The sequence below is a fragment of the Stylophora pistillata genome, chromosome 4, assembly GCF_964205215.1.
Source record: "Stylophora pistillata chromosome 4, jaStyPist1.2, whole genome shotgun sequence".
NCBI lineage: Eukaryota > Metazoa > Cnidaria > Anthozoa > Scleractinia > Pocilloporidae > Stylophora > Stylophora pistillata.
The window spans coordinates 23,513,212-23,538,996 of NC_142522.1; the positions used below are offsets into that span (position 1 = coordinate 23,513,212).

The window sequence follows — 25,785 nt, forward strand, 5'->3', positions numbered from 1 at the left end:
AACACGTAACAAATTTACAACATTTACAATTTATGCTTGAAAATCTCTTTGAATCCGTGAAAATGAAGTTTGGCCGTTGGACAATTTTTGATCGATCTTGGAAGAAAATAAAACGTATTTCTGTGAGGAGGCAAGGGAGGTGTGAAAGCCGAGCATGGAGTGAGAAAAAAAAATAAATCCATTTGAAAGCTGAAAAATAATCAAACCGAGAAGGAGTTTGAGAATGTGTGGTTTAATGTTAACGTAATGAAGAATTGAAAACTGCCACAACATATCCTATGCATGGCGTGACCAAAGATGTATAGCAAAGTTCGTGTCTCATTTTGGGTGGGTGTGGTTTGTAAACTGTGGAAGATGTATGTTCGAACGAACGTTCTCTTTCTCTTTACCAACTCGATAGTGTTCCACAAGATGTGGGCGTGGTATTCAGAAGCGAACAGTGAAATGTATGAAGGCTGACCACAGAGGTAACCTGATGGACATGGAGGAAGCACAATGTGATGCGACTCTAAAGCCACCGACACATGAATACTGTAATGTGCACAATCCTTGTCCTGGAGATGGTAAGTTTACAGCCACCATTACTTACATAAGCCAACCCTCGTACTTTATTATTTGGGTTGAGGGAAGTAGGTGTTTAAAATACGATATCTGCAAACTTCAGCGTTTGAGCTTATTAAGTTCAAGTTAAATCACATGTAAAAGGTTCACCAAGGTAGGTCTGGATGCACAACCTAAAATGACCTCAAATGCTTTCCTAGCTTTTAATCTTAAACGGGAGCTTTTGTCTAACAAGTCTGTATTAAAATTTCGGTTGTATTTCAGACAATTGTGGTGGAAACTTTACAACAGACGTTGGTACTTTCTCCTCCCCAAGCTACCCAGCAGACTATCCGGATAACAAAGAATGTGTTACAACTATCACAGTCAACCCCAACAAGGTCATCAAGCTTAACTTTCACAGGTAAAACTGAATTCTAACACTGTTAAGCCGCACTTAAATTAATTAAACTGGTAAGGTCTCCTTGACAAGTTCTTAAGAACTGTAACTTAGGAGCCTTCCCCAAGAACTGAAATGTTAGTTTCTGAAAAGAGAGACTTGAATCCTGCTTGTGTTGATGACTAGGTAAGGACACTTAAAAGGGAAATTGTATGAGGTTTAAGGAAATTTCTTCTCCGCCGACTCTTTAATGAGAACCATCTTTGATAAGTTTTCCCAGTCTCTGATTTTCAAAGAGAGCAAGTTTTCCTTACCAACTGCAAGTGCGTTTTAGAAGGAGATTTTACTTGTGTAAATGCGTCTGTAGGTGCATCGATGACCAGTTTGAAATAAATAACTCACTATTCGTAAAAAATCTTCATGTCATTTATGAACGATTTCTGAAGGATAAGGGTTATTCGCAAGTACATGTGAATTGATCTTATGCATTTTTACGAGGTTCCAATGTAATTCTATGGCTCTTTAAGGTAACCACCAGACTTTGATTTTCAGTATGCAAGTAGTCTCTCCAGATGACACTTCACAATCGGAGAAGTGTGAAGGGGACTTCGTGAAGGTTATGGATGGAGATTGTTCGGCTTTCAAAGCTGAAACTCGATATTGTGGAAAACAGGAACCTGCCCCATTCTTCTCCACCGGAAACAAACTCTGCGTCAAGTTCTTTTCTGACGAGTCTCAGACAGCTCAAGGATTCAGTGCGAGTTATGAAGCTGTGGACAGACCAACTAACCCTGGAGGTAAGAATGGCAGTTAGAAATAGCACATCTCATCACCAAAAGAATACTCGTGTGTTTCGGTAAGGTACTTCCTAATTAATATTCGGCTTGTGGACGCGCGGCCGTCGCCTATACATCTAGGTTTTCGTACATGCGTGTCGGCGGCATCTTCAAACATTGCTACGAAGCCACTGAGTTAAAACCTCTCTATATCTTCAGTTTCTCTCGATTGTTGGTCTTAACGTTGCATGAAACACTGTAACATTTAGTACGAGTTTTCTCGAAGCCATCGTGAAGGATTTTGGATTAAAGGTTTTGATATTACATTAGTCACCGTCCGCGACAACAATGACAATTACGCACTATAGTCAACAAGACTTGAAATATCAATTTCTAAATCAGAATTGATAGCCAACTGAGGGACCGCTCATTATTTATAACCTGGAGGGGTCGGAGTATTTTGGTTGTGTCACAAAAAAATTAACTTTATCCCCCTTCCCTCTAGGCTCTGTAGTATTCTTATGATCATAACATGTTATCCCCTCATTGACGGTCAATTTCCTATATAGTCCCCCCCTTTACACTATGTTATTAATGACTGATCCCCCCTCTATCCCACCTGAAAACCTTGTGATCCTCAAACATCCTTCGATCCCCGGTGATAACAACTGTTCCCTTACATATTTTTTTATTAATGATATAGGAAAAAACAGAATGAAACAACCTTTATTTTCGTTTTACCTTAGGTAAGGCCTCGGCTACAATCCCTACTCAATAATCAAAAGCCAACTCATATATATTTTAAAGCGACGTTTTAGATAAAGCAGCTTGATACCATCCTGTTCAGAAGGTCTTTATGTCAAGAAAATCATCACCAACGTTTCTTTGCAGATCAGTGTGGTGCTACTCTGACGTCACCAGTTGGTTTGATTACGTCACCTAACTACCCAGAGCCTTATCCAAGCAATGAAGAATGTAACACCACTATTAAAGTCGTTAAGGGACCAATCAAAGTTGCTTTCCAAGCATTTAACGTAGGAAATGCAAAGTAAGCAAATATAATGCAAGCTACTATTTCCCAGATATTGGAAATCTTATTCTCGCATAGCAAGGAGGGTTATTTGGCTTAATTCTTAATGTCAAACGATTCAACATTTGGTCAATATACTTAGATTGTCCTGGTGAGGGAAGTACTTAAAAGGACTCATATGTAAGACTTTGACTGACATTCCGAGCAATGGAGCAGAAGACCCCAGAAGAGTCAAGATAAGAGCCCTCATGTCAACTGACTACCATGAGTCTAGTTCGTGGAAACTGATTGGTCAATTTTTCCTTGACTCCATCGGTTAATTAATTTTTAGCAATTCAACAGTTCAATCATATGGTTTATCGTGCGGGTGAGGGTAGTCTTCAGAAGGCTTCTATTTCACTAAATGACTTTTCGTTTGGCTTGTGCAAAGTGATTGGTCAGTCTTAGCTTGATGCTGTTGGCTGTAAGACGTAGGTGGCGCGTGTGCGGGATGATGGGTCAATTACGATGAGGTGAAGTCAAGTCGCTCTGTTAGGTTGGTTTTTTTTTTGTTCATGTCATGAAGAAGACGCTAGCATGGTACTTAAATGTTCATTCTTCGTGCATCATATTTGAGACGCATGTCTGTCATGCAAGCTCTTGTATCCTCTGTTTTCCTAATCGGTAAAACTGATTGTTATTCTGCAATAATACAGCTTTTTTCTATGCATTTTCATAGTTGCGAAGATGATTATGTAGTGGTAGATGAACCTGTCCAGGGGAAAACAAGAAAGCTTTGCGGAAATCAGATTCCACAATCATTCAACATTTCGTCAAACGAGCTCAAGATTGCTTTTAAGTCAGCGGAGCGCCTTGGTAGGCCCAAACCGGGATTTGTAGCAACGTACACATCAGGAACCACACCAGGTCATCTACAAATATTGAAAACTAGATTTGCTTCAAAATTTTCACTATGTTCTTTCAAAAGTTTTAATCATCAAAACTAAGTTCTTGGGGCAGCTACTGAAGAACTCATGGCGATTTAGACCGATAGACATCAAATTAAACTTCCCAAATTTAACAGTTTTAAAAATTTCATTTAAAAACATTTCTTTCGGCCGAGAAATCACAAGTTTTAGGATATTTTATACCTACCTAAAGTCTGTTAAGATGAACAATTTCAGACTCTCGTTTCTTTCCATCATTAGACTAAAATCGAATATTTACAATGCTCATAGTTATCATGACTCCTCTTTCAGATGAAATACGAAAGTCAGTGGGAAATGCAGGAATTAAAACTTTTACTTCTAAACTAGATCAAGGACTCATGGCGGATGCAGTTACTAGAGGTGATACGTTTTCGTGTTTTTCCTTGTAGAACTTTTTCCCAAGGCAATATAGATTTTTTTAACTGCAGTTAGGAATGATCTCGTTCCTATTTCATTTTAAAGATTCTCACATTCTTGATTTTCGCTCAATACGAATATTTTCTGGGTCGCAGTAGGCGACTGACCTTATTATCGCATTATCATGATTTTTCGGCTCTGTCCTTTTCTGAGTTTAATGAAATTTCGTGTAACCACGGTAAGGCATTTGGCAAAAGACTCGTTAATAGAAAACATACGACTAAGGCATACTCTTTAATTCTTGTATCTTAACCTAAGTATCTCAAATTAGTATATACTAAAACGGGGGATAGCGTTGAAGGTGCGCTCTGATTGGCTAGTCAAACTCCGAATATCCTTTGCTATTTATGTCCGAGCAACTCGGGAAAAAATGGCGTCCCGGTTTGCATCCGTGTCAAGCGAAGAATTCACTTTGGTGGTGTATATTATCTCACTGCTTTAGTATATAATAAAACAACTATTCACCTCAGTGCCGGTGGCTAGCGGTGGATATTTACCGAGCCGCGAAGCGGCGAGGTAAATATCCACCACTAACCACCTCCACTCCGGTGAATAGTTGTTAATTATTAAATTCAGATCGTCCCGACCCACCAATGTCATTTTTAATTGTTCTGTTGTGCTATGTCGAAATAGTTTTCTACTGAACACGTCAGAATATTATTAAGGTTTATTAACATCTGATATCTATCACAGAAAATATTCCGAAACCTTCCAGTACTGGACTTCCGGCAGGGATGGGAGTAGACTTCTTACCTGTTTCAAAACAAGACAGCAAAGAAGGTATTTCCGGTATTTCCGGTATTTGTGTACGTTGCTTCTTGTCTTAAATCGCGGTCCCTCTAAGACAATGATCATTGCTTCGTTTATCAAAGATTAAAAACAGCTGTATTCAGCCTCAGTAACAACGTGATAACTTAGTGTGATTTAATTGTTTTCTTCTTGATGATTTCTTAATCCTTTCGTTTTAAATTTTTTTGCGTGACGTTCTCCACTTGTTCCTGGCGCGTGGCGTGTGCGAGCGGAGCCTCGTACCTCTCCCCTGCTCCATAATCTGTAGAGCTTCTACATCCTTCCATTTGCTTTTAAAAACTTGGACTCAATTTCATTTCCGTCGTAGTCTCAAAAGAAGAAGGAGAGGACATTGATGCTGGTGTCGGAGAGAAAGGTGAGTGGCATTTGTGGAATGGAAAAATACTTTTTATCGATTTCACTTCTGGAATGCTCCCTTTCATCCAGGTGCGTTACGTAGACCCCTACCCCTGAGAAACTCAAATTTATTATAACGCATCTCTGATATATGTTGAGGTTTTTTTGTTTTTTTTTTTAGAGAGAAAAAAATTGGAGATTAATGCAATTATTACTCAGTTTTCTACCTAGTAGATTTCAAGTTTTAAGAGGTTATTTCCTGGTGAATTTGAAGCAAGCACCGTTTGTTTTCATAGATAAGGAGAACATAGATGATGATATAATAACTAAGCCCACAAGTGGTCTACAAAGTGGTAAGTGTCCATTTCTCCAATTTTGAATCCAAATGACTGCGTAGAATCATAACTAGTAAACCCGGTTTCACTAAATAAGTACGCTACTGTCGTTAAAATTTTAAAGATAACTTTTAGCGTACACATGCCAATATTATTAATTGCAATTTTTTTAAAACAAAGCACTTAGTCAACTCAATGGTGACTCGAGTGGCAGTGGTAGTGCAGATGACCAAAAAGGCAACAAAACAGAAGCCAGCAACTCAACACTTGGTGGAGAGGATGACGTTCCACAGGATAGTGGGAAACAGAACCAGACTGCGGGTAACACAGTTTTCTCTTATCACTCTGATCTTCAAAAAATATCAGACAATGTTCTGCTGAGTTATATTTTGCTAAGTATAAACAAGAGAACAGAGTAAGGGTTTATGTGACTGACCTTGTCCACCGAAGAATCCACTGTGGTTCAGTTCAGCGCCAACTCGAAACAGATTTGGGATAGATTCCCCACGAAAGACTCGGATTTTACTTTGTCCCACACGCATAAAGAATGATAATTTTGTTTATGCTTGAATAACTTTTCTGTCAGAAAATAAGTTTTAGCTCTTACTAGCTAATAGATAGATACAATGATATTTATCGAATCTTTTTTGTCACCTAGTTAACCATAGCGACGATGTAACAAAGGAAACTATACCAGAGAACCAAGGTAGGGGCTGGTATCAGGGAAAGGGAGAGGTTTTGCGACTTGTGTAAGGGGAGCCATCCTCGTTCTCCATATGAATGCAGATGTATGTTTTCTAGCTAAGCATGATGGCAAACTAAAAACATTGGCAGAAGTAGCAACATGTTGACATTGGTGCCTGTTAGAAATTCAGGTCAGCCCATCCAATACGACACGATCTCAGGAAAATTCTTATGAACTTTATTTTTCGCCTTTTTTTAGAAAACGCTGTCAATGAAACTGCCTCTAATAGCACTTTTGATTCCCAGATGAACGGTAACGTAACTCACAATTTTTCCTGTGGTTAAATTTATACATATGTGCGTTGATGATCTGCAAAATGCTTTTCGTAAACACTACTATTTTCATATAATGGAAAAGGAAAGACCCCGCCAGATACATCTTGCCTCAAGATGTTTCATCTTTTCCACCACACCGTATTACTGGCTTTGCAAGTTATATTTCTTCCCGCAAGCTATATCTTCTCGTTCATTTCATCGTTTTCTTCCATCAATCTCTCATTTCATTTTCATTTTCTTGCACATTTCGTCCATTGTCACTCACAGAAACATCCAGTAACCAGACTCTTGCGGGAGCCCTAGCAGAGGCTATCAAGTCACATGGTATGGATTTTCGATTCACTCTTGACACTGTCGCTTCCAGTTATTTGGTTTCAAAACAAAAGGATCAAATTATCCAAGTATTTCGAATGCAATGAGCTGTATTGGATTCGCTTGGGGAGCAGGGATGGCGTAGTGATGAGAGCACTCACCTCCCGCTACTGTGGCCCAGGTTCGATTCCCGGACTTGGCGTCACATGAGGGTTGAGTTTGTCGTTAGGTCTCGTCCTTGATCCGAGAGTTTTTCTCCAAGCCCGAGGGTTTTCCTCCTCCACAAAAACCAAATTTCTATTCGACCTGGAAACAGTGGACCAGAAGAGCCACTTCGTGTAACTTTCGCTGCTAAATCCCATTCTTATTTTGCTTAATATCATTATCAAATAATTTTCATCGAAACCAAAGGCACCTTCATACATAAGATGACTTCATATCCACCTACGTTATAGTTAGTGTCTTAGTGAGTACTCATGTTACGTTGGTACCGGGATTTTTCATGTCAGTAGCCGCTACTGACTTGACGGCTAATTGTATTTTATGGTGACGGACAATGTGGCAATCAAAAAAAAAAATAGAAACAAAAGAAGAACAATGACCAGCCACTCGCACTCGGCCTCAACAGTTTCATATATCCACAAATAAGAACAGATAGTGTCCAAGGGGTGGATAGCGCTTTCCATTAGATAAATCACTATCCAGTGGATACCACAGTCAGTTTGCTTAGCAGTTATCGGCTAGACAGCGATATATCCGTTGGATAGCGCTATCCGCCGTTTGAATAACGGGGCCTTTGTCTTCATTAGAGTAAAGGCTGATAGTTTCGAAAGAAACTGTTTGGGGCTGCGTCGGTGGGAGTAACGAAATAATTTGGATATATCAACAAAGTTGAAATGGTAAATTGGCCACCGTTCTAAGCAACATATGGCAATCTGCGGTCTTTCCTTGCACTTAGGTGGCACGGAAAGCCGTAAAAATCTTGAACAAAAGCTCATCTTTCAAACCGGCAGTCTAAATCCCACAGGGATCAATGAACGCTTTTCATTCCACTAATTTATTTATGTTTTTCTCGTTGCCATGCACCCACCAATAACGTAGCTCCATTTTCTGCCTTTAAAAGCACACACAACCCACAATTCCTCTATTCGCTCCGACGAAGGGCTAACGCTCGAAACGTCAGCTTTTGTAATCATTACGGTGGCCTTCATTAGAGTAATTTGCCACAGTGTCTTCTTCCAAAAGTTTAAAAGTAGAAAGACCGCAACAGGACGGCGACATCGTCATGATGTCTTCTTTCAACCTGAAAATGCAGAGAAGTTTGGTAATGATTATTCCTTCGTTCTTATTAACCGAGCGGGAGGCCTATATGGGAGAATCTTGACCGAGGTCGCCAGTACAGACCGAACGCAGTGAGGTCTGTGCCAGCGACCGAGGTCAAGACTCTCTTATACAGACCGACCTAGCTCGGTCAATAAGATGTTTATTATATGGCTGTGTCTTGTATGCCAATTTTTTTATATTCTTTGAACCTTTTTTTTCTAGACCGGTCTAGATGTCGGTCTAGATAGGAAAATCTAAACCGCTTTCAATATTGATTTCAGCCAATCAAATTCGTGAATTCGGTAGTTCCCAGTCCTTGTGAGACACAGCCATATAATAAAAGGGGTTATTGCGTTTCATGCGAAAGCTGTTAATAAATATGTCTGAAATATCCATCCGTTTCCACTCAAACCAATTTCGGTTGCCGTGATAAATAATCCGAATACACGAAGAACTAAGCATTGATACCTTTACCATCAATGGTAATTAGATCGAATGGAGCTCAAGGTGGGAGTTTATGGCGGGCAAGTTTACCTTGAATTGTGCAAGTCAAGGTCCATTACTTACTCTAGATATAATTAAAATGTCAACGGTGAGAAATTTCAGGCGGAAGATCTTTTAACTTTCGGTGACTCTTGGTATGTCTCGAACTCTTTGCTATCAGAACTGAATTATTTGTTATAAGTTTCACTTTTTAAATTTACTGAGTTGTTTCCTTTTCACAGAAAATGCTGAAAATACATCAGCAACCGATAATGTTCAAACTTTAAAGAATTCATCGGGTGAGTTAGTGTTTGGTAAATTACACATCCGCTTTTTTTTACTCCAACTATTTCTAGTGCTAGAATTTTACGAGAACCAATATTATCATATCACCGTGACAATAACTCACCCTCCGTGATCGTTGTGAAATAAAAGTTGTGGTATGCACAAGGAGACCCTAGGCAAACCAGCTCTGTGTAAAGCATAAGGCAGCTGTCAGTACAGACGTTGCACCATTCGAATTATGGGACATTATCTCTCACGCTATCACACAATGATTATAGATTAACAATTTAGTATGAAGGCGAAAAGTAATCTAGAAACTTCACTTGTAAATTCCCAAGGCCTATAAACTTTCCAAGACTTTTGAATTTAAATGAAATTCACTCAATCACGTACAATTAAGTTAACCATTTTTGTTAACAGAATCAAATGATCTTTCGACTGTTAAAGACATTCCAGGAAAAGGGCTGGCCGGACTTATAAAGCCGATCCTCAACCAAGGTGAAATATTTCTCATCCTTCTTTATAACTTTGACATGTCTGACTTGCAAAGCAAGTCACTGTGTTTGATTACTGAAAAAAAGAAATTTATGTTATCTCAAGTAAGTAAATGCAACTTCTCTTTATAAAAATTCCAGGGTCGTGTCCACCAATCAAGTCTCTTAGCTGCCTGAACTTACTCTATTCATTTCCATGTTCAAATGATGATGATTGCATCGAGAATGGTATGACGTGCTGCAACACCAGATGTGTATATGGTAAAAAGATGTGTATTCCACGAGGTAGGTCGTACAAACTTAGCCGGATTAAGACAGCTTTCATGATTTATGATAAAGTGCCTATGCCAGAAATTTATATTCAAGAGATCGTATGCGCGTACATTAGTTTAACATCTTTACCCGACTAAATCAGTAGAGAAAGACAAAGTTGCCATTTGCTTCTTTTGATACATGAAAACTACACTTTCATTTAAAGTGATAGTTCGAAAGAGCTTCCTAAATTTTGGCTCGTGTCCCTCAATTAAGTTCCAAGCTGTCTGACCTTTCATGACAGCAGTATTTCGAAGGAGCTACCTAAATTTTGGAATCATTTTGATCTTGACCCTTTCCATTTTAAGGTTGAAATGATCCTCTGTTTTCCTAGTTTCAGCAGTTTGTCCGCTTAGAACTCCATATTACACTGGATTCCAAACATGCAAGGACTCAGGGGATTGTGGAACAGGAGGAGTTTGTTGCATGGACATGGCAGGAAGACACTTTTGCCATCAGCTCAGCTCGGTCGAATAAAAGCAAACAAATAAAGAGGAAACTTAGTTAACGAAAACAAGAGATACGCAGAAGCTCGGCATATCAGCATCTCAAGAGCAAGACCTTTTTCCTTAATTCACTCACGTTCACCTTGGACACATCAGTTCGGAAATATTTTGTGCTTTGCCTCAAGAAATATCGCCTTTCGTCTTTCGTCTACAGTTCGAAAGCAGCAGCTGAATCTGCAATTTCAAATGCTCAGACAAACGCTGAATCGTAACTCTGCTGAATATGTATATAAAAACCTATCAGTTGCCTTTAAAAAAAATGATTCCTTATTTTGAATATTAATCATTCTCTCAACTACGTTAAGATGTCCAGGCATGTTAAAAGACTAATCGACATAGGGCAAGACTGTCACTCCCGAGGTGTAGAAATTCCCTTTATTACCTGCCTTACAATTCTTACTGTGAAGCAGTTCTGAAAATCTTGCGTTTAATCGAGCAGTGTAGTATAATATACTCCGGCTTTGTTCATTCCGCTGGGAAGGAGGGGGGGGGGGGGGGGAAGGCTAGGTCAATAAGGGAGATTTACATCTGGTGGTCCGGTGAAAAGGTAACTTCATCCGATGTCTAAACGGCTTGGGGAAAATGATAACTCCTTAAAATAAATACATCTGATATATATCATCACAGGAATACTTTCAATATAGGTTTAAATTCATTGTAACGTATGCTAGCGGGTCGCGTATCAAATGGATCACAAAAGAAATCACAAAGATATGTCAAATACATAAGTATATTTTATATCATAGCAAAAAATTTTTTTAATGTGAATATTCTGTCACTAAAATAGCATGTGATAGACTGGTACAGCCTCAAAGACGATGCAATGGTGTTTCATTCAAGGTTGACAACTACAAAATCGTTCCCACCGCTTTTTCGATAGAAACTTCGATTACATACGAATTTCACGATATTTTGCACATATATTTACTCACTTATCGAACCATGATCGTATCCACGAACCATAATAATTTCTTTGACATTTACTCATTTCTGGATGTAACAATGAGATTTGAAGATTATGGCAGTAAAATCGAAGATGATTAATTTATACTAGCTTTCTAAAACTTTACAGAAAAAAAATTACATTTCCTTTTTGACCTCATTAATTCTCTGTTTTAGACAACGGTCTCTAACACCTTAAAAAGTTTTGTTCAGTTCTGAACTTTAAAGAAAATTGAAAAGCCTAGTTTTTGAAGAACCACGCGACATTTTGCAGATACGTTTTTGCATCTGGAAAATACGCTTTGTGTGCTTGCCATTTCAGGAAGGAGAAAGGGGCAAAAGTTTCTCTGATCGACCAACAAACATTGAACATCGATTTGACGTGACAAATATCAATTATTTTGTTTAGCAGCGTGAGGTATGATTACACTGGGTTCAATCTGTTGCCGACACTACGTTTCGCCTAACTTAACTTCCACCTGTAGCTGTTGGCATGCTCGCGTTAGTTACGAACTTTCTTCCTTAAAAAATAATTAGCATCACTTGTGAAGTACGAATGATCAGCAAATATGATAATAAAAAAAACTCACTTTTTTCAAAGAATTAGACTCGTTGGTCAAGAGTACCTCAATTGATGGACACCTGCCTCGTAACTGTCTGAAAGGTAAATGCGTGCGTTGCTAGATTAGCAATCATTCTTCCTTGGCTTTTCTCAATTCCAAACTCAAATTAGCGAAGGAATTACCTAGAGAGCAAACCAATAACATGTACAGCGAAAAGCCAATATACATTACCGCTTGCGTCATGAAAATTGTACAGTAATATACAAGATGCATACAAATGAAATTGATAAATGAACAGTTGTGCACGTTATAGAAATTGGCAAGTCAGAGCCCGACCTAAAAGGTTTGCAGATCTTTGAAAAGAAGAAATCCTTACAATAGCGCTTTATACTATTACTAAAAATAGATTTTGTTACGTGATAACCTATGAGACCCCCCGCACAGACTCAGACAAACATTGTGATCAGCTTAAGGAAATGTATTAGCGAGAGCTGTAAAATTAAAACAAAACGACGGAAAATTTCGTCAAAAAATTACTTGGCGTTCTGAAAAGAAGGGGCATGGTTAGTACCAAACACTGTTGTTGGGGTGAGTGTAAGACAGACTCAAGATATGCAGATAAATGGCCAAAATCACTCAAAGAGTGAAAGGAATTAGGGAAGAAAGTATTCATTCCTTTCCCAAAACCTTCGCGAGACATGGCAAAGTGCAAGCGTTGGCTGGTGGCTTGTTCGCATGAGTTTTCTACGGAGAAAAACATAACAAGAAACACTTAAGTTATATTTGTGCTCTTCACTGGCCCGGCGGAAAAGGTCCAACAACCGAATTTTCCGATCCACTAAAGGCAAATCTAAGACCAGCGCAAGTAAGTTGAGCACATGCTCCTTAGAGGAAAGCACCGAAAGAAAGAGAAAATTCAGCGTCAAAGAAACAGAAATTATTCAATGACAACTGCCTGAACATTAACTACATAAACTACATGAACTGGCATTTAATAGAAACACAATCAGTATTGAGCGAAATATACAAAAATCCGCCGCTCGTATCTTACAAAAGAGGGCGATCGCTCAAAAACATGCTCGTGAGAGCCAAACTTTGAATAGGCTATTCTAAACACGCGCTGGGGAGTCGTGTAGGCCTGTCAACCCCCTTTTTACATTGTTTACATCAGAATTTTCTTGAAAAACTTTGGCAGCAAACCATTTTCCATGATCGATTGCCGGATCAAGGGTGTGATAATTCCCGCATCTCACACAGTCTGTAGAAGATCTTCTCGTTGACCGCTTAATTTTAAGCCCCTACATTTTAACCACCGTTTTAGCTGGTCTACAGTGTATTCTTCCGGTTCTCTTTCAAATTTGGAGCCAGGAACGCAGTCCTCTTCGGTCAGAACTGTAAGGGAATAAGCGAACTACTCGCCATTTCCCTTGTAGCTCTCAAAGAAGTGGAGTTTGTTTGTCTGAGTCACGCGGGGGGTCTAAAATTTCATGACGTCATTAGTATAAAGCGCTATTTACTCAATATCGTTAGAGTTGTTATTTTTCAATTTTAAAATAGCGAAGGGTTGTGGTAAGAATGTGAGTTCTCAGCTTAAGCATGACTCATTTGGAAACTGTGGGTGAGGTTCGAACCGCGCTATTCCATTCGACCTTTATCAATTGTATCTTTGAATCATTATTCCACACGGCTTAACAGAATGAGTGACATTTCACTATTTGGAAGCTTAATCCATTACCGGTGCCTTTGTTTTGTTCCAAAGAAGGAACTTGCGCCGATTTCCCTCGCAAATTGAACTCTTTCGTGATTACTTTCAGATTCAGTTTATGTGTGCGTCAACGAGTTCATGCTTTTTTAATCTTAATTGTCTTTGGTAACAAAATATTTTTAAGAGCATTCAACCATTAAAAATTAATTACCCTCGGCAAGAAAGTGAAATCGGAAATCCCAATACCCTCGTTCTTTACCTACATGAGAAACATGAACTGGATTTCCACATTTTCCAGGGAAGTCAGACAGTCTTCCGATATTCTTGTAAAGAATAGAGAAAATATCTGGAATTCAAAACTATACTGTAGTGCATTCATATCTAAAAGTCTTAACTTTCCATTCGAAACCGAAAGTATATACAGAGCACGTATTCAAAGAATTTGAATAGTTTCTCAACTAAATAGAAACGAGACTGTCATCTTTTATTTCCTCTTCAGCTCTCCTTTTATGGTGCTGTTGTTATCTAACCTCTTCCGAGTTACTTTTTTAACCCTCATAATTAATGAATGCATTCATTGCTGTCAAATTCTCAAAACAGATCAATAACTTAAGCAAAGTGACTTCGTTTCTGAAAAGCGCCAACGTAATCTCTCAACGTGCGCAGCAGAAGGTAAAGTCATGAAGAAAAGTCAGCGGCTGGCTGCTGGTGTCATTTGTGTCATTGTCCTGACAATCCTGAGAGTTTTTTTCACGATACTGTTCTTCATTGCCAGTGTCATTTGCATTGTACATGCAGAGAGCCGTGTTGAAAGGTGCGACGGTCACCTTACTCTCTCTCAAAAAGAGGTTGACAGTCTCAACACAACCAGCACCTTTGTGGAGACTTTCGTTTCGTCATTTCTCATTTTTCTCATCTTTCGATGGAAGCCATTCAACTACAAGAACTTTCTTAAGGCCCTTCCAAGGCAGGGAAACTTCTGGATGTGGACTGCGCTGTGGATTGCGCGAATTTTCACAAACGTTCTGATAGGAATTATTCCAGGCCTTCAACAGAACTACCCGGTTCTGATCATCCTTGGTTTTTCGTTGCCATTGGAATTCGCTGCGACAACAATTTTCGCTTCTGCGCTGGCATTTGTAGGTTTTCGCGATGTAAAAACCTGGCTGCGTCAGCACTTTCCCACTACAACCGCGCGCTGGTTGACATACTTGTATAGAGCACTTTTGTTTACATATGGCCTTCGAATGCTCGCCTTATTTCTGTACGACTCGTTTCTGGTAGCGAGGCATATTACTCGCGAAAGTCAGTACCGGGAACTCGATAGTATTCTCCTAGCTTTGGATGTATTCTACAGAGGGAGTTTGTGTGTCTTCTTCTTCCGGAAATTTTTTGAGTTCCCCATACCAGATGTCTTGCAAGAATCTCTCGATAATAAGAGGCCTAAGGAAACGGATGAACAGTTAAGTAAATGTAAAGAGAGTTTTCGTTCCAAGGTACCGGAAAAACAGGAGGATCTAGAGGTAGACGAAAAAAGATTTCACTGTGCGTTCAATGGATCAGATGTTCTTTCGGAGAAAGATTTAGATTTGGGGCATATAGAGAGAGAAAACAGCGCCACAACTGTTAAATAGATTCAAAATCTTAAAAAGAGGATAATTCAAGTGGAAGGAAATGAAAATTTATGTTATTTCAATTCATGTAAATTAGTGAGGGCTACGACTGACTAACGTTTTACAATGCGAAGAGGCTGAGTTAGGTTTTCATAGTAACCACTTTCTTGGTATTTAGGAAATCTTTCTCTCTTCGATCGTTGTGTGCGGTGAAGTTATCTTTGATGACTTCCCTTTGTTCTGTTTACTTCTAGAGAGTAGAAGTCTTTTGATAGAGATTTAAAACCATTTTGGGCTCAGCCGGTTGAATTTTATTTTATTCCTCCGAATAACTGACTTAGTGCTACGTGTAAGTCAATATAAGAAATAACACCAATACACAGAATTTTTAGGAAAATAATTTGAAATTCTCATAGAAATCTGAAAACGGGAACGGGTATCCTGTTGATTAACCATTTTGTTTTGAGCTTTATTGAAAAAGTTATACGCTTTTAGAACATAATGATTCGATCATTGGCTTGTGTGTATCCTGCGAGATGGCTACACATAACCCCAAGCAAACGGCAAGCCCCTCGAAGTAGTTTCTAGTTCTAAAATCCTAGGACTGAATATAAGGAATGATCTCAAATGGAGCGGACACGTCTATGAATTAGTAAAGAAAACTTCTTCCCGCCTTTATTGCTTAAGGCAACTTAAGAGATCGAGAGTTCATCCGAAAGAACTCATTCTATTCTAATGTACGTGTATCCGGTCCCTTCTGGAATGTGCTTGTCCAATTTTCCACCATGCACTACCAGCTTATCTGGACGGCGATTTGGAAAGTCTACAAAGACGCGCTCTTCGGATCATTTACCCTACCTTGTCTTATGCTGAAGCCCTCAGCGCGTCAGGATTACCTACACTATCTAGGAGAAGTGAAAAAATCTCCTCGAAACTCCTCGTCGAGATCTCTACAAATGAAAGACACAAATTACGTTCACTTTTTCCAGAAGTGAACGTATCTACTTACAACCTTAGGAACCAAAGACCATATAAATTACCAAGATGTAGGACTGAACGTTGCAAGAACAGTTTTATTCTGAGTCACGATTTTAATAGCTAGACATTTGATTGATTGCATTCGTATTGTTAATTATATATTATATTATAGGGTCCTTATAGTTTTTCTTATTGTACTTAGATATATATATATAACAAGTTAAAAGGCCTCGAGCCAACAGTGACGCCGCGCCAGAAGGATCCAAAAGGATTCACAGTCCAAACCTCGATAAATGGTAGGAGAAGTGGGTTATCTTATCGAGGGTTTTATTAGGACAGACGTTTACTCATAGCCAACTGATAGTCACCTGTATCTCCCACCATCAAGTGCTCATCCTAAACACGTTTTCAAAGCTATCCCTTATATTGTGGCGACGAGGTTACAAAGAAATTGCTCCGAACAAGCTTTTCTTGTCCAGAGAATAACCGAATACAAGGGTTATCTGGTTACTCAGGGTTACCCTTCCAAATTAGTGGACGACCAGTTTCGTAAGGCCTCTACCATACCTAGAAGTGATCTACTTAGGACTCGGGCCAGATCTAAGAGGAAATTATTCCCATTTGTGACCACATTTAATCCAAATTTACCTGATGTAAGTCGCATCAGTAAAAAACATCTGGGTATTTTGGAATCCAATCCCAAGTTAAAAGAGCTTTTTCCTTCAAATTCCATCATAGCATCCTTCCGCAGATCTAAAAACCTTAAAGAATTGTTGGCGCCATCCCGGTATGGCCCTAACACTGAAAGCGAAGGGGTTGCCAAGGTCAAGGGATGTTTTAAATGTAATAGAACAAGATGCGATCTTTATCGCAACTTCTTGGTTGAATCTAATTCCTTTCTAAGTTTTCAAACAGGCAAAACTTACAAGATACGATCGAAACTTTCCTGTGATTCTAAGAACATAATTTATTTGGCTTCGTGCAAGAAATGTCGCCTACAATACATTGGCTCCACAACAAATGACTTTAGGGTTAGATTTCGCAGCCACAAGTCTGCTATGGTCACTAAGAAAAAGACCTGTGAAGTAGCGGTACATTTTAACAAAACACCATATGATTTAAGCGATTTCTCATTCCAATGCATTGATCAAGTGCAATGAGAGGCTGCTTGTGTATTTGTTTCAGCGTAGCATGTGGGAGAGAACCTGGTTCTGACAGCCTGAAAGCACAATGTCGAGCCATTTCTTAATCATTTCAATGTTTACACATGTGCAGACACTGACTACTTTGTTTCCTGTTCCAGGTCCTGGAAAGGCCCTCGTAGGCCTTATAGATTGTGGTAGTAAAAGTAGTATATTATGCTACTAGCAGTGCCCGATTTTTTTCAAAATTATGCTTGAAATTATGCTCGTTTTTGAAAATTGTGCTACCTTTTCTTAATGTAGGCTTAAAAACAAAAGTCATAAAACTAGTTCAAAAACTAAAATTATATATTCATTGTTCATAAATCATCATATTTTCTTTATCTTGAGTTATACACTTGCTGTCTTGATGACTCGGCTTCTCCCGACTGAGTGCTTCGGTAATGGTTTGCTTTGGTAATGGTTTGCTTTGGTAATGGTTTGCTTTGGTAATGGTTTGCTTCGGTAATGGTTTGCTTTGGTAATGGTTTGCTTCGGTAATGGTTTGCTTCGGTAATGGTTTGCTTTGGTAATGGTTTGTTCACTCAACTTCGACTTCTTGATCTTTTCTTTCCCACCGGCGTGTTTTTTGGAAGCGCAATGGGATGACAAAATGCTTTTTTATTTTTTTAAGAAACAACTTCTCTGCAAGCAATGCAAAATATCGTGTTGCCTCTAACACTTAGATAATGACCTGGAAACTGATTGATGTGATCAAGTAAGGGGACTTCTTTCACGTCAGATGCCCCCCTGGTCTTGCATTTGCTGTTGGTTTTCTTCAGGCTCCGATCTCTAGAAATTTGAGCAGGTACTGTTCTCCTTCTAAGCTGCTGGACGCCATTTTGTTTGCCCGTGAAGGCGGGAACTGGGACCGTAGCAGTCTTTACTTCCGGTGTGCCCAGTCCTTTAGACGACCAGTGACGCAGTAATGCGGTAACTTTCTTCCCTCCGACGAAGGGCTAACGCGCGTAACGTCAGCTTTTGTAACTGTAACGGTGGCCAATTTACCATTTCACAATTGGTTCATGCTTTAGCGTGCACTATCGAGTTATGGAGCACGTGGGAAGTTTGGAGAGCACGAAAGAAGCGTAACAGTTGCCCGAGGCGATAGCCAAGGGCAACTCTAGCTTCTTGAGTGCTCTCCAAACTCCCACGTGCTCCATAACTCGATAGTGCACAGCTGAAAGCATGAACCAATTGTTTTAGAACATAGCCGGTGGAATTGTGCATCAAATCCGACGCGAAAAACAGACAACAATATCAGTTGAAGCGAATCGTGACGGCGCTGATGCCGAGTCTCCTTTTCCGTTGTTTTTCTCTTTTTCTGCCTCACTTAAGAACTCTAGCCCAAGGGAAAAGATCGAAACATTGCCTTCGTTTGCTATCCATCATCTCAACGCGCGCTCGTGGAATAATTGTCAAATATCTCGGATTCATACGTCTACGTCATTATCCGAGTTAAAGCTTAGAAAACGAAAACAAACCCGTTCCCTCCCTACTTAATAATATTTTCAAGAATCACATGACCTCACTGTGATATTTTCAAGATGGCGTCGCAATCTCAAGGAATCCAACAACTGTTACAGGCCGAGAAAAGGGCCGAGACCATGGTTTCTGATGCTCGAAAACGTAAGAATATGCATTTCGATATCTCTTTTACTATATTTTAACAACTTCTTGACAGAAAAAGGCAAAAACTGATGATGATGGAAGATGTTAAACCATCAGCCCAAGGCTCGGTGGTTGTTTTTGAAATTTGTGTTTAAGCTAGTGCTGCTGCAGATTACCGGGCCAGTTTTTAAGAAGTTGGACTCTTTAATCAATTTTTTTTCAATTCAGGGGATAAACTGATTTGAAAAGTTAGGGTGACATAATTTTGACCCGGGATGAAGGAAGTTCATTCATGTCTGGCTCGATAGTTTCAATCGCTCACCAAACGTACGAGCTTTGTATTCTGTGTTCATTTGGTTTTCATTTGGTATCAACTGAGTTGATAATGTAAATTGGCCACAGCAAAAATTTTCTAAAGCTGACTTTTCGAGCGTTAAAAGCTGACCTTTTTCGAGCGTTTTTCTGCCTTTAAAAGCACACACAACCCACAATTCCTCTATTCGCTCCGACGAAGGACTAACGCTCGAAACGTCAGCTTTTGTAATCGTTACGGTGGCCAATTTACCATTTCAACTTTGTTGATATATCCAAATTATTTCGTTACCCCCACTGACGCAGCCCCAAACAGTTTCTTTAGAAACTACTGAAGCCTTTATTCATTTTCGAGCATTAGCTCTTCGTCAGAGTGACTTAGGGTAGCGATCTGAATTCAGTTTTAAAACTGGATAAATAAATAAATAAAGTTATTAATGGTGAAGTATTTACCATGCTTGCGAAGACAACTGGCTGATTTTTTCCATCACAGACACTCTTCCCAAGGTTCACTAATTGTTTCACAGGCTTACCATCTTAAATATCCGTGGTTTCGGGTTTCTATGGTAATGGGGTGTGGACAAAACCTTGCCTACCCTGTGGCCTACCCTATGGCCTACCCTATGGCCTACCGGTGGTCAGATTTTTAAAAGGATAGCATTGCTGGAAACCTTTCAACGTTTTCCTGAGTACTGTCTTACCAACGACTTTTTTCTGCTGTTTTGGTGGTCACATTCCGATCAAAATTTCTTAACCTTCTGATAGAATAAGGAAATCGGGGAACAGAAGCCGGTTAAATGCAACTTTTGGGAAAACATCATATCAGCTCTCTTTTCAAATTAGTGCAATACTGGCCCTCTCTTTGGAAAGGCAAGTAAAGTTTGCGAAATGTTTATGATGGCGATGCGTGCGTGTCCCGGGGTGCTCGTTGCAAATTCAATACTCTACAGCACTTGAGGGAACTAAAAAAATTGGCCTGGCATGTAGTGCTTGCGTTTTTCTTACCTGGATATGTATGCTCTTCGATATAACACCGTTCATTACATTTTTACACCAGCACTCCACTATATGTTACCAACTGACAGCCTGCATCATAAAGCCACCATTTTGCATATCCTCTGCGACCATGCAATATTGGGCCCTCCTCTCTCCTCCCCCTTAACCTACCGTTATGGTTGAGTGCTGTGATATTTGCAGTGTTTCGTTCCCTCGGACGTTGAAAATCATGTTAGCGACCTCTTAGTATACCCTTTTCAGAGACAGATAATTGTACACCAGTGTATTCGTTTGACTCTTACTGATTTTATTTTTGTTCTTAAAAATCTGACCACTGGTAGGCCATAAGGTAGGCCACAGGGTAGGCCACAGGGTAGGCCATGGCCTAGGCCAGGTTTTGTCCACACCCATGGTAATGGGTCCTGTGGCATTTACATAGCCGTTATGATTTTAGTTAAAATATATTGCCTCTCGAATCTGTCCCTAGTAGTCAGTCTTCAAAAAAAATCAGTTCCGAATAAAGCTTAATAGTTCATTACTTGTTTGGAAGTGTTTTTTTCTGCCAGAAAGCCTCAAAATCGCTCCTTTGGGGATTTCAAAGTTCAGCGGTTAATTCGGCTTGCTCTCCATAGTTAAGAAATGCGACAAGGTAGGCAGCTTAAGTATCCAGATCGTGTACCACCTCGTACTCGAGACAAAAATGTTTTACCTTCTAGGTCTTATTTTCCCACTGAAATTCAACAGGCCGCAGGAATATCCAGCTGTTACAGTGACTCGGTATTGAATCATTCCATTCAATGGTTTACGAGAAAATGGAACGCAAAGTCGTAGATTTGGAGCTCTTCTAGGGATCTGCACATGAGGGGTACTCAAAGGAATTCCAAACATGCATTAACAACCGTTAAAGCAAATTCAAACTTACATATCTAACACTCGATGGGTTTATCTGAGAATGTTTACAAACACTATCTCGATTCTTATTGGTCAATCTTGGCTTACGACGTCCGCCGGAAGTACAAAGTAGCTCCTTTGAGGCCCTGACAGGGAATTCAATTTTTCACATTTTTGTACCTCAGGTAGGGTGGCTGGGTCCAAAATTTGATAACCGAAATGCATGTTTGGAATTCCTTTGAGTACCCCTCATGTCCGGATCCCTAGAAGAGCTCCAAATCTATGACTTTGTGTTCCATTTTCTCGTAAACCATTGAATGGAATGATTTAAAACAGAGTCACCTTAACAGCTGGATAATCCTTCTGTGGCCTGTTGAATTTTGGTGGGAAAATAAGACCTAGAAGGTAAAACATTTTTGTCTCGAGTATGAGGTGGTGTGCGATCTGGATGCCTAAGCTGCCTACCTTGTCGCATTTCTTAACTATGGAGAGTGAGCGGAATTAACCGCCGAACTTATGAAAGCCCCAAACGAGCGATTTTGAGGCTTTCTGGCAGAAAATAACACTTCCAAACAAGTAATGAACTATTAAGCTTTATTCAGAGCGGATTTGTTTTGAAGACTGACTACTGGGGACAGATTCTAGAGGCAATATATTTGAACTACATTTATAATGGCTATGTAAATGCCACAGGACCCATTACCATAGAAACCCGAACCACGGATATTTAAGATGGTAAGCCTGTGGTTGTTTACTTTGCATCAACCTTGGTGTATGTAAAACATGGTTTTGTTCTCTGTGCATAGCACAGCTAATACATTGCATAGCTAATTCCTAAGGTTTATTAACAGTACTAGTTATATTGGAGCAATTGAAAAGTTGGAATTCTCCTCCTTAGGGTTTCTCATCTTCCAAAATTTAGCTAAGCTTGGGCGTTGTAAGGTAAATTATGTAATGTCTATCTCATTCCAAAACATCCTGTATTATTTCCTCACAGGTAAAACTCAGAAGCTGAAAAGGGCCAAGGAGGAAGCACAGGCTGAAATCAAGACCTATCGTGAAGAACGGGAGAAACAGTTTCTGAATTATCAGCAAGAGGTAATTTGATATCAATTTTTGTCTAAGCATAACACTTAGGCGGAATACATATACAATTTGTGGTGCAGTAAGAATCATTAAGATCTAGTTTGCAATATCTTTTAAAACAAACATCTACTTTAGAAAAAAGCTAAAATGCAGGCTTTAATTTTTTCATGGTACAATCAAGTACAGTCAATCTGGAGGAAGTACTAATGTACATGTACATGGCAGGGTGTTCAACACTGGAGATAACAGATTTACCATGCTACTGAGCAACATTATCTGGCCATATTTCACCCTTTCAGCTCCTACGAGTGACCAAGACTGAATTTCTTGTTACAGTATCAATAGATTACCAGCAGACAGTTGATGAGAATAAAGAAAATTATATGACTGTGCTTGGTAGAGAACAAATAACGTTTGAGACGATTACAAATATCATGTGATATTCATACTCCAGAAATATTCACAAAATTTTCCCGCACTGAAATAGCAATTTGGCGTGTTGGATAATAAATCTCTTATTAGACATTTTGTTGTGTAGTATCGCTGAGTAGTTTTACTCTTCGTTTGTATTTTGACTTGCCCTACAGGCTTGTCAAAATATGGCACAACTCATAAAAATACGCAGCGATACTATACAACAAAACATCCAATAAGATATGCATATATCAGTCAGGGGATTGATAGCAGATGCAAAACCAAATTCTGCAAACTAACATCATAATGATAGTATGGCAGAAGGTAAGGAGAATTTAACTTTAAATTAACTTTAAATTTAACCGCCTCCCGGTTAGCTCAATGGATAGACCGCTGGACTGTTGTGCGGGAGGTCGAGGGTTCGAGCCCCGGCCGGACCAACACTCAGGGTCTTAAAATAATTGAGAAGAATTTGCTGCCTTTCTATAACATCAAGAAATGGTTAGATATTCTAGTCTTCTCGGATAGGGACGAATAAATGGAGGTCCCGTCTCCTGCAGGGTTGGGGTAGGAGACGTTAATTTCCCACACACGAGATTACTGTGTGATGGATGTCCTCCCCTGAGGTGGGATGGGTGGGATATTGGGCGCACTTAATTTGGAGCCTCGCTCTGTTGTGCGACCCTCACCATACTCTGGTGAAAGTGATTAAATAACTATTGGAAGGAAGTCTTGGGAGTGAAAGGGTAAATGATCTGAGCTGTTCTTATTCAGAGGTGGGGCAGTTATGTAATATATTTTTCCTGATTATTTTCACTAATCTCCTATTATTACAAATTTTCATTTCTTAATTAAACCTGGAATACAGTGATTGGATACCTAAATAAATACAAAATATCAACAAAAAAAAAATGCTTTGAAAAAATTCAATATACTGGGCATGAATTTGTATCTAGTGTATTTGTTATTCAAAAGCCTTGTGTTACCTATGAACACATTTGATACAATTTTTTTCAACAGCATATGGGGTCCAAAGATGACTTTCAAGCTAAAATTGAAGAACAGACAAATGTGAGACTTGACCAAATCAGTGAAAGTGTAAAGAAAAACAAGGAGGAGGTTATTCAGAGGCTTTTAGCGCTTGTGTATGACATCAAACCAGAACTGCACCAGAATCTGAGGACATAAGCTCTGATAATAAAATTTGGCAAGATTGTTGCAAATAGTCATGATTATTATTATTATAAATTATGTTCCAAGGTGCAGGGATATGTAACTGAGAGATTAGAGTGCTTGTTTTTATGATGTGGACAATGTATTAGCTATGGAACTGTGTGATTTATCTTGAGAGGTACAGACGAAGGGGTATCAGTTTGGCAAAATGTTACATTTGATAATTTTTTTGGTGAAAATACCAGCAAGAAGTTTACCATGATAATGATATGTAGCAAGTATTTAATTATTATTAGCTATAATATGAACATTGTGAGGTATTTGCATGTAGGAACTTATGAAGAAAAATGATAATGTACAACACCTCCTTGAATTTATTTAGTACTTTTCTAAAAGATTCAGCTTTATTTCATTTCCTCTTCAAAGGGAATTTGGAACTGATATCCCTGTCTTTCCTTCCTAAAGGTTATGATTAAACAGGGAAAGTTTTAACCTTAGTGTAAACTGTTGCATGTACCTTTTTTATGTATAGTTTTACAAGGTAAACCATCACCTCCAGCTTATCCTGTACTTTGTAATTGATGCTGTTACAATAAAACTACATAATGACCAACTGCAATTTTGTGCCTGTTATCCTATGTTATGTTCAGTTTAGGAACATTTATGTCTAATGCACCATATATTCTTGAGGCATTTACTCAATCTACATATTTATATTGTTTGTTTTACAGTCAAGTAGTTATGTATGAAAGTGATCCTCGCAGTAATGATTCCTACTTATGTGATAGTGGAAGTAAGGCCTGAAAAAAAATTTGGGCCTTTATGGGATTTGAACTCATGACCTTTGTGATGCTGATGCAGTGCTTTTAATTACCAACTGTCAGCTAACAAGCCAACTGGGAGCTGGTTTGAAATATCTGTTTTTTACATTGTTAATGTCCCATTCTTCACAATTAAGATAGTATTGTTAATTGCCAACATTTCAGTCTACCAGCACAGGAAAGTCAGTTGCACTAATTCTTTAATTTTCCAGTGATTTGGGGCATGTGTCCACATGTCTGGTGTACATTAACCTTGTACTAAATCCACTATTTTGATTGTAGGAAAACGATGTTTGGCATCGTTTTCATCGTTTTTAAGTTTTTTTGCCCCCCATTAATAACCGCAGCTTTTGTGAAAAACTGTGTTTTGAAGCTAGTAGAGCAGATTTCGGGTCACTGTTGGGGTTTTAAAAGCCTCAAACTTACTAAAAACCCATTGACAGCTCCTACACTCAATGGCCTTTCGATCCAAATGCAAAATGGCAGCCTGAAAATCTCAGGCATGCGCAGAAAGCAAAATTTTTGGGTTGAAAAGTAATGCCCCACTTAGGACTTTTACTTTTCTCTCTTTCTCCTGCCCTTTTTTCCCCCTTTCCTTGCCTGAAGTTCCTCCTCACTCGCTGGAAATTTAGTAGGCTTCATTTTGGTGTAGAGATTTTTTAGGAAACTACTCATTATTTTCAAACCACATGCTCAAGATTTTAGTGCAGATTTTCAGGTCAAAGTTACATGGTTTTTTGGCTATTTCTCCAATCTCCTTTGCTCAATTGCGCTCATTCTGGTATCATTTGTAAGATATTTTCAACCTGTTCAAGTACATGCTCAAAGTTGTGCTCCAGGGTTAAAAGTGATGACATCACAAGGCGTAGAAAGGGTGTTGGTCCACATGAGCGCTTATGGGCGCACTGGACATCAATAGGTTAAGCAACATCATGATTGGTGTTTGTAATGTTATAAGTGAAATTAGGCATCAATTTGTCTGTAGATTAATATTACAGCTTTACACCATGGCTTAGCTGCTTGCATCTTTATCCATTTTTTTCCTTCTTCTTTGACCCCAGAGAACTTTAGAAGAATAATTATTGAGTATTGTATAGGAACTGGATGAAAGCAAAAACATCCTCCACTGGAGGGATGGCAAATTTGTACTGC

The 25,785-nt window shown here is 39.1% G+C and overlaps 3 protein-coding genes across 8 annotated transcripts in view; all 3 read left to right on the plus strand.

The window, feature by feature from the left end:
- LOC111335207 (A disintegrin and metalloproteinase with thrombospondin motifs 6) overlaps nucleotides 1-11,892 on the plus strand; it is a 26,636-nt gene extending 14,744 nt beyond the window's left edge. For 4 of the 6 annotated variants that reach the window (XM_022941062.2, XM_088759151.1, XM_088759150.1 and 1 more), the window contains exons 21-37: nucleotides 401-563; nucleotides 826-964; nucleotides 1,493-1,737; nucleotides 2,608-2,764; nucleotides 3,465-3,652; nucleotides 3,985-4,074; nucleotides 4,825-4,911; nucleotides 5,249-5,296; nucleotides 5,574-5,630; nucleotides 5,793-5,933; nucleotides 6,271-6,318; nucleotides 6,556-6,609; nucleotides 6,900-6,956; nucleotides 8,993-9,049; nucleotides 9,456-9,533; nucleotides 9,671-9,814; nucleotides 10,176-10,458. In XM_022941062.2, coding sequence (XP_022796797.2) covers nucleotides 401-563; nucleotides 826-964; nucleotides 1,493-1,737; nucleotides 2,608-2,764; nucleotides 3,465-3,652; nucleotides 3,985-4,074; nucleotides 4,825-4,911; nucleotides 5,249-5,296; nucleotides 5,574-5,630; nucleotides 5,793-5,933; nucleotides 6,271-6,318; nucleotides 6,556-6,609; nucleotides 6,900-6,956; nucleotides 8,993-9,049; nucleotides 9,456-9,533; nucleotides 9,671-9,814; nucleotides 10,176-10,318 — 1,896 coding nt within the window. In that variant the 3' untranslated portion in view covers nucleotides 10,319-10,458. Of the gene's footprint in view, nucleotides 1-400; nucleotides 564-825; nucleotides 965-1,492; nucleotides 1,738-2,607; nucleotides 2,765-3,464; nucleotides 3,653-3,984; nucleotides 4,075-4,824; nucleotides 4,912-5,248; nucleotides 5,297-5,573; nucleotides 5,631-5,792; nucleotides 5,934-6,270; nucleotides 6,319-6,555; nucleotides 6,610-6,899; nucleotides 6,957-8,992; nucleotides 9,050-9,455; nucleotides 9,534-9,670; nucleotides 9,815-10,175 lie in introns of all 6 variants that reach the window. The other 2 variants (XM_088759152.1, XM_022941065.2) reach the window with 2 other exon arrangements.
- A 2,216-nt stretch (nucleotides 11,893-14,108) lies between these two features.
- LOC111335201 (uncharacterized) lies at nucleotides 14,109-15,328 on the plus strand. Its single transcript, XM_022941053.2, has one exon. It carries the CDS (start codon nucleotides 14,238-14,240, stop codon nucleotides 15,189-15,191), a length of 954 nt encoding a protein of 317 aa, XP_022796788.2. The 5' UTR covers nucleotides 14,109-14,237; the 3' UTR covers nucleotides 15,192-15,328.
- A 3,474-nt stretch (nucleotides 15,329-18,802) lies between these two features.
- Nucleotides 18,803-23,862, plus strand: LOC111335199 (V-type proton ATPase subunit G). The gene is made up of 3 exons (XM_088759155.1): nucleotides 18,803-18,958; nucleotides 22,137-22,237; nucleotides 23,660-23,862. The coding sequence occupies exons 1-3, from the start codon at nucleotides 18,877-18,879 to the stop codon at nucleotides 23,825-23,827; spliced, it is 351 nt and encodes a 116-aa protein (XP_088615281.1). The 5' UTR covers nucleotides 18,803-18,876; the 3' UTR covers nucleotides 23,828-23,862.
- The last annotated feature ends 1,923 nt before the right edge of the window (nucleotides 23,863-25,785 follow it).